Genomic DNA, 20,629 nt, shown 5'->3' with positions numbered 1-20,629 from the left:
TTATAGCTTTGCCATCTAATTTGGTTTTTAATCTGTTTGGTAATGCTTTTTGCGTACAGAATGAGGTAGCCAGTCCTATTTTATTAAAGGATAGCAAATGTCCCTAACACCATTTATTGGAAAATCTTTGTCCTACTATTTACAATGTCACCACTGTCATTTATCAAATGACCTTATATGCATGGATCTGATTCTGAGTTCTTTATATGGTTCCAGTGATCTACTTGTCTATCCTTACAATAAAGCAACACTCTTAATTTCTATAACTTTATGACAAGTCTTGATACCTGGTAGTGCAAGCTCTCATAACTTGTTCTTCAAAAGTGTTTATGCCCTTTGCATTCCTAATTTTATAATCAGCTTATCAAATACTTTTCTATTCATGTCTGCTAAGAACTTTTAAACATCAATGTATGTTGAAGTTAATAAGATGCTTGTCCTGAATCTACTTAGATAACCAAGACTTTTCTCCTTGAATCTTATTAATGTAGAGGATCATACTGATTGATTTTCCAATGTTAAACCAACCTTCCATTCCTGGAATAAATCCAACTAGTTTATGATTGTATTATCTTTTTTATATATTGTTAAAAGCAGCATGCTAATCCTTTATGTTTAGACTGAGTATAGCCTATAATCTTTTTTCACACTGTCCTTGTCAGGTTTTCCTCAATCATCTTATTAATTTTCTTCATTTTATGAATGTTTCTTCTTTCTTAAGTCTTTGTTCCTCAAAAGTATCATTACAGAGTAAAAAGACAAACCAGAGTAATATATCTGCCCCTCACATAAATGACAAAAAACAACTATCCAGAATATTTAAAAACAAAACCCCCCTATAAATCAAGTTTTAACGACAGAAACAACCCAATAGGAAAATGAGCAAAACACTTAAACATGTACTTTAGAAAAGAGGAAATCTGAATGACCAAGAAACATATGAAAAAGTGTTCAACTTCATTAGTAATCAAGGGAATGCAAATTAAAACCATAATGATATTGCTATTACATGTCTAACAAATAAACAAAAATCAAAAGGACTGACAATACCTAATACTGGCAAGGGTATGGAGGGATACAATTCTCATATACTGCTGGAAGTATAATTAGTACAAACTCCTTGGAAAGCATTTCGGATTACTTAGTTAAAATGAAGCTATGTTTATTCTATGACCATGTAACTTCACTCCTATATATATACACCCAAGGGAAACTCATACACATGTATACTAGGATATATATACAAAAATGTTCATAATAGCCCCAAAGTTAAAACAACCCACACATCCATCTCAGTAGAATGGATAAATAGTGGTATATTTATACCACAGAATAGTGTTCAGCAATAAAAATAAACTACTGTTATGAGCAACACAGATAACTCTCGATGTTGAGCAAAAACGCAAAAGAAGACAAGACTCATTCATGTAAAGTTAAAAAACATATAAATCTAGACTATTCTTTTTCCAGTTATACACACAGGTGGTAAAACTATAAGGAAACAATTAGGACACAAATTACTAGCACAAAAGTCAGGAGTGTTTTTTTTTGTGTGTGTACGCGGGCCTCTCACTGCTGTGGCCTCTCCTTGTTGCGGAGCACAGGCTCTGGATGCACAGGCTCAGCGGCCATGGCTCACGGGCCCAGCCACTCCACGGCATGTGGGATCCTCCCGGACCGGGGCACGAACCCGTGTCCCCTGCATTGGCAGGCGGACTCTCAACCACTGTGCCACCAGGGAAGTCCCCAGGAGTGTTTTTATATAGGGAAGGAGGGAGCTGGGTTAGGGAAGGGACATGGAGGGCTTCCGGGGGTACAGAAAATGTTCTATTTCTTGACTTTGGTGGCAGTTACATGGATCTTGCTTTATAATTATTTAATAAGCTGCATGTTTATATTTCACTCATTTCTCTGAATTTATATTTTAAAATTTAAAATAATCCCAATGGGCATTATTACACTGACCTTGACAAAATAAAAGTAAAATTTATAAAGTAAAGTAAATGACATGGAAAAAATCCTCATTAACTAATATGGAGAAAACAGAGAAAACAGAACAAATCCATACATCCCATGACACCACTTTAGAAACAATAATGGCAAAGAACAAACCACTAACAAGAGAAACAAAAAGAGTAAATGTATTATGTCTAATAGACATAAATAATATCTCAAAATTGAATGGTACTGACATCTTAAGGAAACAGGTACATTTAACTTACAAAAGCAAAGTTCACCCATTATGAATAGCAAATCAGCAATACACACCATGAGTAAAGAAGTTATTTGTCAATCAACATCGGAAATGCCAAGAAAATAATTTCAAAGGAAAATACATAGTTCCCACAAAGATGTATATAAAATGCATTTCTGACCATTAATAGCAGATATTCAATAAAAGAACAATGCATTATGAGTGTTAAAACTAATAGAATCTAGCATTTTCTAAAAGCATTACAAGCTTTATAACCTATTGAAATAATTCAGCTAACAGCTCACGGCAGCAGCCAAATTCAGTATTTATAAAGATTTTTTTTAAAAACTGTAGGGAAGAGAGACAGTTCCCAACCTACCTATTCTCAGCTTTCTTGCTTTTATTGCCAGGACTGGAGGATCGGGATCTCCGGCCCCGGCTTCTACTCCTCGAACGTCTCCTGTCTCGACTTCGAGATCTTCTTCGCTCTCGACTTCGATCTCTCTCTCTACTTCTGGAACGCCTGAAAGGGGACATTTCATTTATTCTATGACCAAGTGGAACGTCTACTTCAGACCATGGTTCTGCCTCATGTTGAAAGAAGCTTCTTAATTACTACCATTATTAAAGACAGATTTCAATTAACTATCACATCAGCTAAACAGGGAACAAGTAAAGCCAGTCCTTACAAGTGGTCAATGAAATAAATGATACTAATTTCAAAGCGATGTTTGTTGAAAAACAGAGGAAATATGTAACAAGAGCTGTTTGAAATTTATGACCTATAGCAGAAAATCTAAATTTCAAAGACAGCTGAAACCTAAGTATAAGGATGGGCAGAATGGGGCTGTGGAAAGATCACAGATATGAAAATTAGGAGACAAGAATTTCTACCCTGGTACTACTAATTAGTGACATACATAGGGCAGATCAACTCTCTGGGTCTCAGTTTCCTCATCTGTAAAATATGGAGACTTCCCCAAATAATCTCAAAATCCTTCTTACTCTAAAATCTTGTGATTCTTTCACACCAAAAAGTCAAAGACCAAATCTTTAACGACCAATTTCACTTAACAAGTACTTGACTGAATTGTATGAAACTGTTCCTGGTACCACATAATATAAAATTGAATAAGTTAGTGTTATCCACATTGTTACGAGTGAATATTTTCCCGAAGTACCAGGTGACACTTTTGCAATCTCTCCTTCCAATGTCTGAAAAAGATAAAGTTTTTTCTGTGATCAGTTCACAGCACCTGTATAACCTTGTCTTCTTTCCCATTGTAATGAGAAACTTTATGAGAAATCTTTTTTTGGTGTGGGGAAGATTATTTTTATTTAGAGACTGTTTTCTACCTCCAGAAGTTATGGCTGCTTGGGTGGTACCATGGAATATTTAATCAAGTTTAAAAAAATTAGGATGTTCTTTGGTTAAATCTAAAAAAGTTCTTTAAAATAGTTTCAAACAGAGTATGGAGATGGCTCTGCCCTGTTTCCTTCTCCTGTCAGCTCTAGCAGTTGCTCTGAAGACAGGGGTCAGCTTTCTTGGGACAGGATTAGACTAGAACCCCCCTGATGGCATATTACATTAGCTTTTACTTCACTGTTTGAAAATGACAGTGGAAAAGGGAAAAAAAATACTGTTTGAAAGTTCTTGTTCTAGGCAAATCACTTCTGTACCTCATCAAACAAGCTGGGGTAAAAGCAGAGGGCCTGCAAAGGGGCCACTAAATTCTAGTCCAAAATTTTTGAAGAAGCCTGATTTAGCTGAGAAGGTCCAATTTATCAAGAGTCCTGTGGAGATTAATGTCTTACCTCAGACGCTTCCTGTCTCTTGACCGAGATCTTCTTTTATCCCTGCTACGAGACCTCTCTCTCCTTCTATCTCTATCCCTGCTTCTAGACCTTCTGTCATCTCCACGTTTACTTCTTTTGTCTGAGGGTGAGCGACTTCTAGATCGACTTCCAGAGCGTCCCCGTGATGCTGATCGCTTCCGATAGTGGCTAGATTATTAAGTTAAAGATTAAGCTTAGCAAACACAGCTTCTATCACATTTTATTTATTTTATTATTTTCTAAAAAGAATCTCAGCAGATAAATTAAACATTGAAAGGACTTCTTATACGTAAACTTTTTTAAAAGTAGGGGGAAAGAATGAACTCTTCTGCTACAGCATACTGTCCTGAAAAAGAAGGAAGGACAGTAAGCCAAAGAGACCAAGTTCCTGCCTTTGGGCCTCAAGCAGCTTGCATTCTGGTAAAGGAAGAGAGGACAGGCAAGTAAAGAAATAAGTATACAATATGTATTTGGTGGTACGGAGAAAAACCGATGAAAGTAAAGGAAAAAGAGAGACAGTGGGAGGTAGGAAGTTTGCTCCTTTACACCAGGTGATTAGAGAAGGCCTCACTAATAAAGTGCCATTTCAGAGGTTTGAAGGAAGTAAAGGAAGGAACCATGGAGATATGTGAGGGAGAAACTTTCCAGGCAAAAGGCACAGTAAGTGCAAAGACCCTGAAGAGGAACCTTGATTGGTGTGTTTAAGGAACAGCAAGGAACCAGATGTGGTTGGAGTTGAATGAGTGAGAGAAAGTGTCATGAGATGAGGTCAGAGGTACAGCATGGTAGCCAAATGTGGAGAGCCTTATAGGCCATTATAAGGACTTCCTCTTTTACTTTGAGAAAAGATGAGAAACTATTGGAAGATTTTAAGCAGAGGCGTGACATAACCTCCCTACTATTTTTAAAGCATTACTCTGGCTGCCGAGGGGAGAACAAACCAAAGAAAGGCAAGGACAGAAGCAGGGAAAACACGCAGAATGCTACAGCAATCGCCCAAGTAAGAGACAGCGTTGACTTGGATCAGAATGTCTCGTGTAGAATTGTTGAGAAGTGTCAAACTCTGGATATTTTAATGACTAATTAAATGTCAAGTGCAACAGCAAATCTAGTACACAAGCCAGGCAAGGCAGAGAAGTGGGGGAGAAGGCCGAAGAGATAGAAAGGACCTTCTTGGGAAGGGCCCTGAAGGCTGTGCTGAAGAGTCTCACTTCATCTTGGAAGCAGTAAGAACCAACAGACATGAAAGCAAGGAAATGACATAATCTTATGTTAATATCAGAAGTGTCACTCTGGCTGCAGTGTGGAATCAACTGGGAGCGCAAGATCAGAGGAAGGTAACTTGAGGCAGGTGTAGCAGTCTGAGTAATAAATGATTAGGGCCTGAATTAAGTCAGGGAGAGCAGGAATGGTGACTGGGTGCAGTATCTAACTAGATGTAGGCAGCAAGAGAGAAGAATCAGTCAAATAAATATCACTTCCAGGTTTCTGGTCTGGGTGGCCAGATGAACAGCAATGCTTTCACAGAGATTTAAAAGACCTTTACACGAATTTTCTGTAGTTATGGAAATACTCTTTATCCAGGTGATGGTTACACAGTTCATATATGAGCTAAATTTCACCAGCTCTACCCTTAAGCGTTGACCATTTCCCTGAATATTAATTATATCTCAGTAAACTACTATTACCTTACTTACTTATTATTTATATCCTAGATATAAATGATCTTTCAGTCACAGCTAAACATTAAGCAAATACGCACATTTAAGATAAAAATCTCAAGGTCCCAAACCAGGTAACAATCTGAAATGTTGAAGAGATATCAGAGTTCTAATAAAACCTCCCAGTTCTCAGTTTAAAAAGGATAACACATAACAAAGAAATTTTAAATCTATGTGCGAAATAAATGCCCATGCAACAAGCATTTACTGTAGTCCAAAACAAACCTAGTCACGTAGTATTGTAGGCGATGTAAAAATGGCCACACGCTCCTTTCAATTAAGAAAATACCACACGCGCACAAAAAACTGAAGTAGAGAGCGACAGGGGCCAAAGAAATGTTGCAAACGCGAAGTGGTGAGAAATTCAACTGAGGTCGCTATTGACTAAGGCGATACGGGTAAGCTCCGCGGAAATGGCGGGATGTAGTTGACGTCCCGGAGGTGTGTTCCCGCTCCAAGGGCTCGAACCGGCCGATGGCCGTGTAAGGGAACCCTGTGCCCGCTGCCGACCCAAGCACACCCACTGCCTCAGCCGAGGTCCCCCAGCCCCTCTAGTAGCCGCGGGCAGCGCTGGCCGCACGTGGGGTCGCACCGGGCCAGGCCCGGCCCCGCGGCCACCTCGATCCCGCCTGAGGAAGACACTCGCCCGCTCGCCCGCCCAGCGCGCCGTCTCACCGTGACTCCCGGCCCATGCCGCAGGCCGCGGGAAAGCGGCGCCCTTCGGGATCACGCGCAGGAGAACCGGACAAAGTAGGAGGCCGCACAACCCTCAGCACGCCGGGCGAGGAACAGCACTAACAAGCTGCAGCAGCCACAGCGGTATCCACCATCCGAACGCGGGCAACGAAAACAGGACGTGGTGGCGCCAGCGGCAGGAGGAAGGAAAAAGCGGGCCGGAAGCGGCTATCGTTCCACAGCGCCCCCTCTCGGCTGGAGGCCGCACAGTGCCGGCTGCGCCTAAAGAGGTTGCCTCGGCCGGGTTTTCCCTGCACAGCCGCGGAAGCCCCCGCGCCTTGGTGCGGTAGAGGGTGGTGCCTCAGCCGCCATGCAAGCCCTGGGAGGGTCTTTCCCACAGGGGGCACTGAAACGCCATAAGCAACCCCGAGCTGCCCCCGGAAGTGTACTGACATCTAAGCGATGCTACAAACATCTCCATTCACTCTCATCATTTCTACGTGCATTCATTTAAACACATTGTTACGTGTCAGGCATGTTCTACCTTCCAACGAGCTTTCAATCGCGTGGCAGACATAGGCATTAACAAAAACACAAGCAGATGTAATATAACAGAAAAGAGATTCTACCATAGGAAAGGGGTTCAGAAAGAGTTCCCTAAGGAAGTGACCTTTGAGGTATGATTTGAAGACTGAATAGGAGTTAACTTGGTGAAGAGGACGAAGAGCTAAAAATACGTTACACAAGATTATGGTTCTCAACATTGCCTGCGCTTGGGAGCTTAAAAATACATATACGGATGCGTGTGTTCCATTCTGATACTCTAATCTGATTGGTCTGGAGTGCTTCCAGTGCACTGGGAATTTTAAAGCTTCCCAGGTGATTCTGAAGTACAGTCTGGTCAAGGCGAAGAACAACTTGCCTAGTGGAACTTACGCTGCAATGTTTTGGCAGAAAGCTGTAAAGGCGTTGGGGACAGGCTCTCACTTACTTTACGTGCTTCTGTACTATTTTATGTTCTTACACATACAGATGATAGAAAAGTTCCATATTTTGACTGTGGCAGTCATTGCATGGATGTTTGTCAAGATTCATTGAACTGTACGCTTTATTTTTATTTTATTGTTATTTTTTTTGGCCGTGCCCCACAGCCTGCGGGATCTTAGTTCCCCAACCCGGGGCCCCTGCAGTGGAAGCGTGGAGTCCTAACCACTGGACGGCCAGTGAGTTCCCTGAACTGTAGGCTTTAAATTGGTGTGTTTTATTGTATGTAAACCTTACCTCGATAAATTTGAATTTTTAAAAAATGAAACCAACGAGTTTAAGACTCTAAGACTGGCTTCTGCTCTTCCTCTGTGATTTATTGCCCACCTGTGGCTGCAGGGCAGACCATGCCGAGTAAGGAAGGCCTGAGCCAATATATGACAGAATGGACACCAGTGAGGGTCAGGTATGAGAGCCCTTGTAAATTGCTTAGGTAAGGAGTGTGGAGACACTGACAAGTGGTCAGATTCTGGATGTATTCCACAGGCAGCTTTCCAAACACTAATTGATAAAATGGATGTGAAATGCAAGGGTAAGGGAGGAATAAAGATGACTCCCAGGTTTTGATCCGAGCTACTCTGGATTGTGGTGAATTTGTGGAGATGAAAAAGGCCTGGGTGCAGCAGATTTGGTGGGAAAAGGAGAGAAAATCAGTGTTTCTGCCTACTAGATATCCAGAAGGAGATAATGGCTGAAAGGAAATATATGAATCTGGAGTTCAAAGGAGAAACAGAGATTGGAGAGATAAGGGTCGTAAGCACTTTATAGAATGTATAATACAGATCTTCCTCAACTTAGGATGGGATTACATCCTGATAAACCCATCTTAAGTTTAAAATACTGCAAGCGGAAAATGCATTTTAATATGCCTAACCTACCCGTCATAACTTAGCCTAAAAAAATAAATAAATAAAATAAAATAAAAAATAACTTAGCCTAGCCTACCTTAAACATGTCAGAACACACACATTAGCCTGCAGTTGGGCAGAATCATCTAACACAAAGCCTATTTTATAATAAAATGTTGACTATCTCATGTAATTTATTGAATACTATACTGAAAGTGAAAAGCAGAACAGTTTTAAGTGGATCATCATGGACTGGGATCTGCAGCTCTCTGCCACTGCCCAGCGTCACTAGAGAGTATCATACTGCAGATGGCTAGCCCAGGAAGAGATCAAAATTCGAAATTCAAAGCACAGTTTCTAATGAATGTGTCACTTTGACACCACCATAAAGTCAAAAAATTGTAAGTCAAACCACCCTAACTCAGGGACTTTCTGTATACAGTATTTGAAGCCAAGGAACTGGATGAGGGCATGCAAAAATTGATATAGCTGGAACAGATTTTTTAAATCACTTACTCAAATGTCTTGATTTTAAGGGAGAATACTGAGACATGGGAAACAAATTTAATCCCAGATCACTAATCTTCTTGGAATCTAAACTGGAACCAGAACCCAGGCATCTGATACCCAGGCCAGAGCTCTTTCCAAGATACTTCATTTCTAACTCCCTTTTTTTAAAAATAGTTTTATTTTCTTTTTTAATATTCATTTATTTAGTGGCTGCCCCAGGTCTTTAGTTGCAGCATGCAGGATCTTCAGTTGTAGCATGCATGCAGGATCTAGTTCCCTGACCAGGGATCGAACCCCAGCCCCCCACACGGAGAGTGCAGAATCTTAAACACTGGACCACCAGGAAAGTACCTCTAACTCCCTTTTAAGAGAACATATTCACGTGACAATTCTAACTGGCTTTTTGTGCCCACAGCATATTTACGGTAAGTTCACAGCATTTCTATGTCCTTGAAGAAACTACTTTTATCTATTAGCAGAGGTGAAAGAAGTAATTATAGTCTACTATGTCTCCAATACATCACTTATTTAGCAAACTGCCCTGGCTTCCAAAGCAGATTTTGATTCTAACTAACCTAGTTCTGAATCTCATAACCCTCTTGCTGTTTTTACACCAACTGTGTGTACACACATCCGTTTATACAGCTAATAAGACTAAAAATCTATGGCCAAAGATGTCACCTCTCGACGACCATCCTTTGTTGTTATTGTTGTCTTCTTTTTTGGCTGCACCTCACAACATGAGGAACCTCCCAGACCAGGGACGGAACCCGCGCCCCCTGCAGTGGAAGCGCAGAGTCTTAACCACTGGACCACCAGAGAAGTCCTCAACAACCATCCTTGTCAATCTAGTTTTTTTTTTTTTTTTATTTTTTAGCAGTACGCGGGCCTCTCACTGTTGTGGCCTCTCCCTTTGCGGAGCACAGGCTCCGGACACGCAGGCTCAGCGGCCATGGCTCACGGGCCCAGCCGCTCCGCGGCATGTGGGATCTTCCCGGACCGGGGCACAAACCCATGTCCCCTGCATCGGCAGGTGGACTCTCAACCACTGCTCCACCAGGGAAGCCCTGTCAATCTAGTTTTAACTCATAAACATTTCAAATCCCTGAAATTTCTAAGTAAAAAAATTCTTCTTAATTATTCCAAACACTAATAAACCTGCATTTCCATTTGACATTATTCAACATGCTTAAGCAAATACTCATGTCTTCTCTTTGAAAAAAATTTGATAATGACTTACAATTACTAAAACTTTGCATGTGTAAAGTGACAAAATGGAAGAAATAAAATGTGCAGTTGAAAACCCCTAGTGTCTTCCCAGGGATTGGGGAGAGTGTGACAAATTCAAGATTACTATCCAATCCTCTGCATATTAGATTTGTATGGAATTAGGAAAAATGTGTGCTTGTAATCTTACCCTAAGTCAAACGAACAGACAAATTGTTATACTTACTCTCCATCACTGTGGTTCAAAATAAAAAAACTTTGTGAGTAATAAAAAAAGTCTATATCACAAGAATTAATCAAACAGATGATACAAAAAAACTAGAGAAATGTAATACCAAGTGATAAAAAACTTATGCTTTATACTCTTTTAAGTCAAACCTTCCAAATATGACAGTGTTACCACATTAGTTAAAAGAGTATTTATGCTATTGGGTTGAATACGTCAGTCAATTCTTCAAATTCCATTTTTATATCTAATCATTCTATGCCTATTGCTTAAAAAACATACTTCTGAAAATCTAAAACTCAAAAGTAAAAATTTCCAATTCTGAGTTTGGTAATAAAATTTTTCATAAATTAAAATTAATAAAGATTTCATAAATACCTTTTAATTTCACATGTATGAATCTTAATCATTTCCTCCATTAAATATTTATGCTGGAATAAAAATTAAGATACTGGGGCTTCCCTGGTGGTGCAGTGGTTGAGAGTCCGCCTGCCGATGCAGGGGACACGGGTTCGTGCCCTGGTCCGGGAGGATCCCACATGCTGCGGAGCGGCTGGGCCCGTGAGCCATGGCCTCTGGGCCTGCACGTCTGGAGCCTGTGCTCCGTGACGGGAGAGGCCACGGGGTGAGAGGCCTGCATACCGCAAAAAAAAAAAAATTAAGATACTGACTCAACGAGAAAAGATAAAATTGGCTACCTTATTCAGCCCTTATAAGTTAAAATGTGCAAACTTAACACTAGACAATTCAATTTCTTTCATTTTATTTTTAAGATGGCTCCTTTTCTCAGGACAGGACAATACAAATACAAGATTCAGTCCTTGGGACTGGCTGAGGCAACATTCATCTGCTCTCCTAAAAGCACTAGCTCAGCTCTCAAAGAGGAATTACAAATCTGAGAAGTTAGGGAAAGGTGTAGACTAGGAATTCTAATTAAACAAGAAAAATCGATTACTGACATTGGTACTCTAATCTTCACATCAGTATTAATACAAACTCAACCCTTTCCAGTCAGGGAACCTGCCATTCATTCCTAATCAAGTGGTTTTAAAACCTCAAAAAGTAAAAGAATTTCATAAAGGTGTAAACCAATATGCTTCCTTTAGAGTCACTGCAATATAGAAGAGAAATTTTTTTTTGTAAGCTTCTCTTTCTGAGTTCTGCAGGCTTCATGGTACTTCAGAGCCCCAATAATCAAGCAGTTCATGACAAAAGATAAAAGTGAAAAAGTAGACACAGAGATCTGTGAAAACTTCGCCCATTTTGCTATAAGTATCCATTGATCGATTTATCACTTCAGCAGGAATTCCGGATAACAGAAGCGCAGCTGTTAGCACTGTTGTCTTTATCTTCTTTTCACCCTGCATAGAGAAAGACTTCAATAAATCTTACAGCTTTCAGAAGACTACTTAAGCTCTATAAAAACATCAGTGCTGCTATTTTTGCCTAACTGATTTCAAAACTGTTAATGAAGTTTCAAAATATCAATCAATAATATATGAAGAAACATTTACTGAGCATATAATATGTAAAGCAGCAAACTGCTAGGCAATAGGGAAAAGACACCATTCTTGCTATGAAAAGTTTAAAAAAAAAGTCTTATCTTGGAGGCAAGATATAAATAATAATTTAAGATACATACAAAAGCTCAAGACAAAAACAGGAAAAGCATTACCAGACAGGACATAAATAATTGCTAAATGAATGACATGGATGACGTGTGCTATAGTGGCTCAAAGGAGACAGAAATTACTCCAGGGTTTTACGTATAAGTAAAGCACAGGGAAGGATTTCAGAAGGAAGTGGAATTAAAAACAGGCCTTTAAGAATGAGCAAGATTAAGATGAACAAAAGTGAGAAGATAAATCTTATTATAAGGTTAAGTCTCATGACAACAGAAGTCAGAAGAGTGATAGGTGTACTGGAGGACAGTGAATAATTTGTAACAGAATCAAAGGAACATTCTGTAGAGTCAGCCCTAATTGCCATCCAAACGAATTCACGTTTGTTTACATATGCAGCAGAATATCACTGAACATTTATTTCCTAATATAATTTTCTAGTCTCATTCTTTAAGAGATTCAAGGCTGAATTTTCATTTAATTTATTGATTTGGTATCACCAAATCCAATCACATGGTTCAAAACATTTTAAATATAAAAAGCTATAGTTACCCAAGAGAAATCAAAGCCTATGTCCACAAAAAAACCCACTCAGGAAAGTTCTTTGTTGCTTTAGACATATTAACCAAAAATTGGAAACAACCAAGACGTCCAGCAATAGGTAATTAGACAAATTAATGGATACACTCACTCAACGGAGCATTACTCAGGAAAAAAAAAAAAAAAGAGAGAGAGAGAAAGAAAATGAACTACTTATGCACTCAACAATATGAATATCAAAAATATGATGCTGAATGAAAGAAGCCTTGCACAAAGAAGTACATACAGGAACGATCCCATTTAAAATAAGTACTAAAACAACCAAAACTAATCTACAGTGGGAAAAAGAAAATCAGACCTTCGTGGTGCAGGGGTTGGGACTGCCTGGAAAAGGACATGATGGAACTTCCTTACAGTAATGTTCTAAATCTTAAAGGATTTGGGTTTCACGGGTTGTCAAAACTCATTAAATGGTATAAAAAAGTCTTGAGCATTTCACCGTATGAAAATTTTACCTCAAAATAATGAAAAATAACCATAAAGAAACACTGAATTGTATATATATATATATATATATAAACTGAAATGTGTAGGGGTAAAATATACTGATGTCTTCATCTACAACATACTTTGAAACGCATCAAGAAAAAAAGATGTATTAAAAAAAGATGTATTGAAAATGGATAGAAAATTGGGTGAATATATGATAAATATAATGAAATGTTCACTACAGAATCTAGGTGGTAAGCATAAACGGGTGTTCACTGCACAATTCTTTCAACTTTTCTGTTGAAACCTGTTAACAACAAAATATTTTGTTGAAAGAAAATTATACAGTAATCTCCCTTCCTTTTCTCTCCCCATTTACCTAGTAACCGACACACACTCTATCACAAATAACCACTGTTAAAAATTTCATGTAATATTCTTCCAGAGTTTCTTTACACATATACAAGCAAAATGAAATACATAGGATTTTCCTCCTTTTTACAAAAAAAAGGAGTATACTACAGATGTTATTCTGTATTTTTATATCTTAATATTTCTTGGCGAGCTTAACATTATCAGTACATGGAGACCTTTATCATTCTGAATGGATAGGCCATAATTTTTTTTAACTAGTCACTTATCAGTAGACATTTAGGTTGTTTCCAAACTTTTGCTATTGCAAAACTAAAATCAATGTTTCAAGGGTAAATTTCTAAACAAATGCTTTAATTAAAATTACATTTTTGGAGGGGATCAATGAATATACATCTATATCATAAAAAAAGTTTTAATTAAAAAATAAAATTACAGGGCTTCCCTGGTGGCACAGTGGTTAAGAATCCACCTGCCAGTGCAGGGGACACGGGTTAGAGCCCTGGTCCAGGAAGATCCCACATGTCGCGGGGCAACTAAGCCCGTGCGCCACAACTACTGAGCCTGCGCTCTAGAGCCCACGAGCCACAGCTACTGAGCCTGCATGCCACAACTACTGAAGCCCGCGCACCTAGAGCTGGTGCTCTGCAACAAGAGAAGCCATCACAGTGAGAGGCCCGCGAACTGCAACAAAGAGTAGCCCCCACCCGCCACAACTAAAGAAAGCCCGCGCACAGTAAAGACCCAAAGCAGTCAGAACTAAAATAAATAGATAAATTTATTTTAAAAATAAAATAATAAATAAAATTGCATACCTTTCTTTACTCTTTTACTTTGTGGATTTGACTATTTGACCCCTCAAAAATATGTTTCAAACCCATTAAACACACACATGAGGTCTATCAGTGCATTACAAATGACTAAGCAAACAGTAAAGTAGCCATTTTTAAGCAAAAATCTCACACAAAAACTCAATTACACAAGTAAGGTTATCTTCTCTAATGGCAAGGCAAGTTCCATAAAACTATAGTATAACTGGAGTCAAGCTGACCAGATAAACACTGATACTCCCCATGATTCTGCTCTGTAAGTATGGCCAAATATTTCTTACAAATATCAGACCCTTGGCATTAAAGATAAAGCGCACTGTCATTAAGTGTTCAGTAAGGAGCACAGTAAGATAACTGAACCCATTTTAAAAATAACTTCCTTTGTTAAAAACAAAATGTATTACTAAATTTACTAAGTAACTAAGTTGAACACTTTCTTAGACAAGTACTATTCAAACTCTGTCATGAGGGTTTTCCCCTATTCCATGGTGGACCAACATTTTTGTAAAATATGATAAAAATGTTATGGCAATGTCATACTGCTATACAAGTTTCTAATTACTCACTTTCTGAACTGAACTTATTACAAACAGAAACAAATAGTTTGAAGATCTGCACTTGTGAGCCAATCAGTCTTTGAATAGCACTGATTCAGACCATAAGTATAAATAACTTTAAGTTCTTAAAATCATCTAGTTGTTAATCAATCTAAATACATCACCATAATTCAGAAAAAATTTTAATTTACCTTAGGAAAATATTTGTATAGTCCCATGTATGCAAGTTGTAAAGTAAGAAATGGAGCAAATATGGACTGTGAAGACAGAAGATAAAGTTACATATTTCCAACATAATCATTCAAATCACAATAAATCAAACTAACAGCAGTTATAAAATTCCAAGCAAAAAAACTGTAATAAAATATTTAATTTTAGTGGCCGAAAGGATTCTTGTTTCTGCAAAAGAGTGACAAAAATAAAGAGACTTGATTTCCTTAACATAAAACATGTTTCTCAAGTCACATTCTATCAACATCCTCCAAAATTCCCTCTCTCTTAAAAACTTATCTTTTAAATAATTTAAAAGGTAACTTCTCAGCGGTGATTGATGTATAATCACCATGCAGTAACATCTCTCTCATCTAGAGGTAATTAACTGACAGTTTGAAAGCATAGCTAAAAGGCTCAATACTCAAAAGAGATGCCATACATATCTCACTCACACTTCAGGGCAAGGAATGAATTCATCTCTGGCCCTCAAATGACGAGGTGTTTTTATTATAGATAAAATGGCTTGGTTATCTCACTTCTCACACAATAAAACAGAAAAGATCAAAATAATACCTAATTTACATTTATTTCTAAAGTTAAAATAGGGAGTGAAGGAGCAAATATTACTAGATGGAAGAATAGTGAGAGCAGTGATTAATAGGCGAAAATCTGACAGCAAAAAAAAAAAACACCCAGAAAGCCAAAAAACCTCACACGAAATGAGGTACAAAAATAGGACATAATTTTAAAAGCATGGAAGTACAGAGCCCTTTAGATAAGACAAAAAAAGTAGCTATACATCTCACTAAACGCTGAAAGCTATGATGCCAATTTATCATCAGGAAAAAAAAAAATCGAATCTGTTCAACAGATTCTCTTTAAGAAAAAACTGGCATAAAAATAGACTTTTAGGGACTTCCTTGGTGGCACAGTGGTTAAGAATCCGCCTGCCAACGCAGGGGACACAGGTTCGAGCCTCGGTCCGGGAAGATCCCACATGCCGTGGAGCAACTAAGCCTGTGTGCCACAACTACTGAGCCTGCAAGCCACAAGTACTGAGCCCACATGCCACAACTATTGAAGTCCATGTGCCTAGAGCCCACGCTCCGTAACAAGAGAAGCCACCGCAATGAGAAGCATGCACACCACAAAAAAGAATAGGCCCCACTTGCCGCAACTAGAGAAAGGCTACGTGCAGCACAAAGACCCAATGCAGGCAAAAATAAATAAATTATTATTTTTTTTTAAAAGATGGGAATTTCCATTAAAAAAACAGACTTTTAAAAACTTTTTTTCTGGGCTTCCCTGGTGGCACAGTGGTTAAGAATCCACCTGCCAATGCAGGGGACGCGGGTTCGAGCCCTGGTCCAGGAAGATCCCACATGCCGCAGAGCAACTAAGCCTATGAGCCACAACTACTGAGCCTGCACTCTAGAGCCCGCGAGCCACAACTAGTGAAGTCCACGTGCCTGGAGCCTGTGTTCCGCAGCAAGAGAAGCCACCACAATGAGAAGCCCGCGCACCGCAACAAAGAGTAGCCCCCGATCGCCCTAACTAGAGAAAGCCCGCGTGCAGCAACGAAGACCCAACGCAGCCAAACATAAACAAATAAACTAAATAAATTTTAAAAATAATAATAATAAAAACTTTTTTTCTTAATAACATAAACCTTAGTTATCTGAAAATTTACTTATGTGGCTGGTACTTGGTAGGTATTCTTAAAATGTCTACTGAATGGAAACACCTCAAAGAGCAAGACACTGTTATGCTTTTCTTCTTTCCTCCACATACTATGAAACAAAAGGACCAATAAATCCCAACTTTCACTGAACAGCCATGGCATACGAAGGTACAACAAAAATGGACTGCTCCTATGATAATACTACACTATAAAATGCAGAATGCCTTCTGAACCATAAAAAAATTACATCACATCCAGGACCATAGGAACTGCATTTTAATATTTCAAATTTGAAAAGTGGTAATTAATATCTCTATATATGTAGGTAATTTACCCTTTGGTTTTGGAATCAAAGTGCTTGGGTTTAATCCCAACTGTCACTTAGTAGTGTGACCCTGGACAAATGATTTCACCTGAGTCTTCATTCCTTCATCTATAAAACAGATTCAAATGATACCTGGTTCACTAGGGGCAGTACAGGAATAAAGATGCAGACATAGAGAATGGACTTGAGGACATGGGGAGGGGGAAGAGTAAGCTGGGACGAAGTGAGAGAATGGCATGGACTTATATATACTACCAAATGTAAAACTGATAGCTAGTGGGAAGCAGCCGCATAGCACAGGGAGATCAGCTCAGTGCTTTGTGACCACCTAGAGGGGTGGGATAGGGAGGGCAGGAGGGAGATGCAAGAGGGAGGGGATATGGGGATATATGTATAGCTGATTCACTTTGTTATAAAGCAGAAACTAACACACCATTATAAAGCAATTATATTCCAATAAAGATGTTTAAAAAAAATGATACCTGGTTCAAGGATGAGGTTAAATGAATTAATATATGTAAAGCACTTAGAATGTTACTTAGTATGTAGAAAGATTTTAGCAATTATTATCAGGCTCTGTATTTAACCAGAACACCTCATTCTATACCTAAGGTGAATAGCAGTTTATAACACATCTCCAAACATCCACATGAATCTGGTAAATATTAAGTTACTGTTGGCAATGAATCTTACAAAAGCACTCATTATTATAATCAATTTGCATTTTCCACTGTTTCTTACCAAATATTTGCAAACAAAAGCTCTGACTCCAAAGGCAAGAAGAGCACATCCCACCAATCTAAATATTCGAAAAGAGTCAAATTCTTCAGTTGTATTTCCATCCTCTTGGTTGGGTTTTTCACTAATCAACTGTTTCCTTAGCTTCATTGCTTCTTCAAATCTGGAGAGGTACTGTTCTAGGCCATGGCGAGAACCCCTCTGGACAGTGTCTGCTGTCAGGTCTCCTCTGTTGCGCTGCCGGAGCTCAAGGCTTACATCAATACTGCACTCAGGAGGTTTAATGAAAGAGTCCAATTTGTCTCCCAGCTGAGTCCCCTTTACCTCGGCCACACCACTCTGCTGGTCAGTTGTTCCTGTACTGACCGAATCACCCAGCACTACTCGCTTTGAAACTGAAGGAATGGTGAGGGAGTTCAGTTTATCACTGTCCTGCTGCTTTGATTTTGTTTGACTTTCTTCTTCTGAGAAAAGAAATTTAGAAGACTTAAGTATTACATACTGGCAAACATCTTTCTTATTACTATTTAAAAATATGCCACTAGAGCTAGAACTTCACAGCCTCTGAATTTAATACTGATTCTTCATAAGACAAACTAGTTCCTTCCTCTACACACTCAAAATGTCAAAAAGAGTATTCCTTCAGAGGACATACCCCAAACTTTGGAGGTAGAAGATAACACTATTATACAAATTGGGAAAGACAGGGATGGAGATTTTTTTTAATCTGTATTTTTAATATTACATTTCTGAATCCAGAGTCCTGTCAGCACAGGGTGTGGCATATACTACAGCTACAGTTTACGTAATCATTCTACTGTAATTTGGCAGCCATTAGCAGGTATTTAAGCAGTTTTAAGATGCTGTTCCGGTTTTAAACAAAACAAAGGGGAAAAAAAACCTTTAATGACAGATAAAATAAAAATTTCAAAGCAAAATAACAAAGTAGAAGCTTTAGGAAAGAATAAATATTCTACTATTAATCATTAAAGGGGAAAATGTGTCTTCTAACGATTGTTCTAGAATTTGAAATAGGACTCTTACCCCTCTTGGCAGTTTTCAGTCGCAAACCTGTAAACTGTCTAAAAGTTCAGAGCTATATATCTAAAGCCCCACAGAGCAGAAGTCACAAGGATCTAAGGAACATGCAATCAGTGACTAAAGGCCAAATATTAAAGGCAACACTCAATGGAAATTTAGAGAACACTAGCTCATACTGAGTGTTCAGTAAATATTCACATGAAAAAAAATTTTAAGAAACTCATTGTACATGTCATTGGGGGAGAAATGAGGAGCTCTCTTCAGTGTTAAATGCAGTTCCTGACATCACTCACATCAATCTCAGCACACTAGGAGATAAGGCCTCAGATGGGCACGTCCCACTTGTTGGGTTTCTAAAGAACGGTCCCTCCAATTTTTTTCACCTGTTTAAGAAGGCCTGTAGATGACAGTGTGGAGAGCACCGAACACAGACACTAGGATTTAACCGTAAGAGTCTCTGATCCAAGGAAGAACCAGGGGGCAGTTCAGTAAAGACAAGCTCATGCAGGCCGACAGAGTTACAGCAAAAGGCAAAAGAAGATAGAAGCCAGGGAAGGCACGGGAAGGGTAAGCATTTCGAAAGGAAATAAAGGCAGGCAATCTTCCCGACGGGCACAATAGACAGAGCAGTCTAGGGATAAAATGTGCGCACTTCAAGAGAGGCGAGGGAGTGGGTAAGGAGGAAGGGGGCCGTCTCAGGGTAACTGGGCAGAGGGCACCAGGGCAGAGGGTCTCAGGAGCGAGAGTTTCGCAGCCCGCGGCGGAGGTGGAGACAACCTAAGGGCGGAGCCCCCGGAAAACTGAGGAAAGAGACTAGAAACGTCGTGGGGTTAAGAAGTGCGAACTGGGGATATCATCGAAGGGACGGGGCCAGAGGGGAGGTCAGAAAGCAGGGTTTGGTCAAAAAGGTCAGCAGGGTGGAGAAGGGAAAGGAAGAATGATCCCGAAGACTCAAAAGGGATGGGTAGGAGACTGTGGGGAAACGGAGGTTCTCACCGGCGCCGCTCCCCGGCCTGTGAAAGCCCATGATTCGGTTGATGCGCTGTTCCGAGTTCATGAGCAGCTTTCTCCGCCGCAGCTCGGCCCGACGCTGGGAAGCCGACAGGCCTGAGCCCGCCGGGGCCCCCGGCCGGTCCCCGCTGTCGGTAGCGATGGTGACCGGCTCCATCTTCCCCTCCACAATCCGGGAGTGGTGACGGTGACAGCAGCGGGAGCCGCGGCGACGAAGACTCCTGGCCGGGCCGCAGAGCAAGCGTCCCTCTACCTCTGTGGGTCCGCCCCCTTCCCTAGCGCTTGGCCGCATATGCAGCCTAAGCACGCGCGCCGCCTGACGGGACCAAGCGCGAGCCTTGCGCCGCCATCTTGAGTGAGGGCATCGCTGGAAGCTTCAGTTCCTTCCGCCTGGGCTGGCCCTCTTTGCTCCTCTCCCCCTACCAGCGGGACCCGGTGGCGTTCCCTCGGAAGTGAAGAAAACCGGCACCTAGCCTGACGCACGGAAAACGTATGGGAGCGACGAATAAACTCTTCCTACCTGGTGCCAGGAAGTAAAATGGAGATTGCAGCGGCAGGCACTGGTTTCCAGTGATCTTCTTCGGCCTCGCTTATAGGCTTCGGGAATGCGTAACTCCGAGAGCGACGCTTTAGGGACCCTTGCGGTTGGGATTTGTTATTGGTGCTGATTCCTCATCTTCAGTAGTGCTACTACCAAATACACGCCTGGTTCGTTCCAGGGTTTCCTCGTGTCTTTGTTCAAGACTTTCCCAGTGAAGCCTTCCCTTTCCGTTCTATTTAAATTGCCACCCCCTCTCAACACTCCTTATTCTCCTTTTGTGCCTTTTCTCAACAGTTATAACCGACTCGAAAGCTGAATGTACTTGTGTTTATCTGCTTCTTACTAAAATGTAAGCTCCATGAAGACAAGTAATGTGTTTTGTTCACGG

At 40.1% G+C, this 20,629-nt stretch overlaps 2 protein-coding genes across 4 annotated transcripts in view; both read right to left on the bottom strand.

Annotated features, from left to right (window-relative positions):
- The window catches only part of DDX46 (DEAD-box helicase 46), a 59,067-nt gene extending 52,449 nt beyond the window's left edge, over positions 1–6,618 (bottom strand). For both annotated transcript variants that reach the window (XM_029217438.1, XM_029217439.1), the window contains exons 1-3: positions 6,427–6,618; positions 4,010–4,198; positions 2,574–2,717 (exon numbers count right to left, since the gene is read on the bottom strand). In XM_029217438.1, coding sequence (XP_029073271.1) covers positions 2,574–2,717; positions 4,010–4,198; positions 6,427–6,443 — 350 coding nt within the window. In that variant the 5' untranslated portion in view covers positions 6,444–6,618. The remainder of the gene's footprint in view (positions 1–2,573; positions 2,718–4,009; positions 4,199–6,426) is intronic.
- Positions 6,619–11,027: 4,409 nt separating this feature from the next.
- Positions 11,028–19,954, bottom strand: CAMLG (calcium modulating ligand). Of its 2 annotated transcripts, XM_029217602.1 has the most exons (4): positions 19,686–19,954; positions 17,652–18,112; positions 14,883–14,948; positions 11,028–11,642 (listed from the first exon to the last, which is right to left on the bottom strand). In XM_029217602.1, exons 1-4 carry the CDS (start codon positions 19,855–19,857, stop codon positions 11,451–11,453), a joined length of 891 nt encoding a protein of 296 aa, XP_029073435.1. In that variant the 5' UTR covers positions 19,858–19,954; the 3' UTR covers positions 11,028–11,450. The 2 variants fall into 2 exon arrangements, with proteins under 2 accessions (XP_029073435.1, XP_029073436.1); XM_029217603.1 differs by lacking the exon at positions 14,883–14,948 and having other exon boundaries at positions 19,686–19,942.
- Positions 19,955–20,629: the final 675 nt, after the last annotated feature.

This window comes from Monodon monoceros, unplaced genomic scaffold (genome assembly GCF_005190385.1).
Source record: "Monodon monoceros isolate NGI ecotype Baffin Bay Population unplaced genomic scaffold, NGI_Narwhal_1 Super_Scaffold_12, whole genome shotgun sequence".
NCBI lineage: Eukaryota > Metazoa > Chordata > Mammalia > Artiodactyla > Monodontidae > Monodon > Monodon monoceros.
This window is presented reverse-complemented; position numbering and strand designations above follow the sequence as displayed.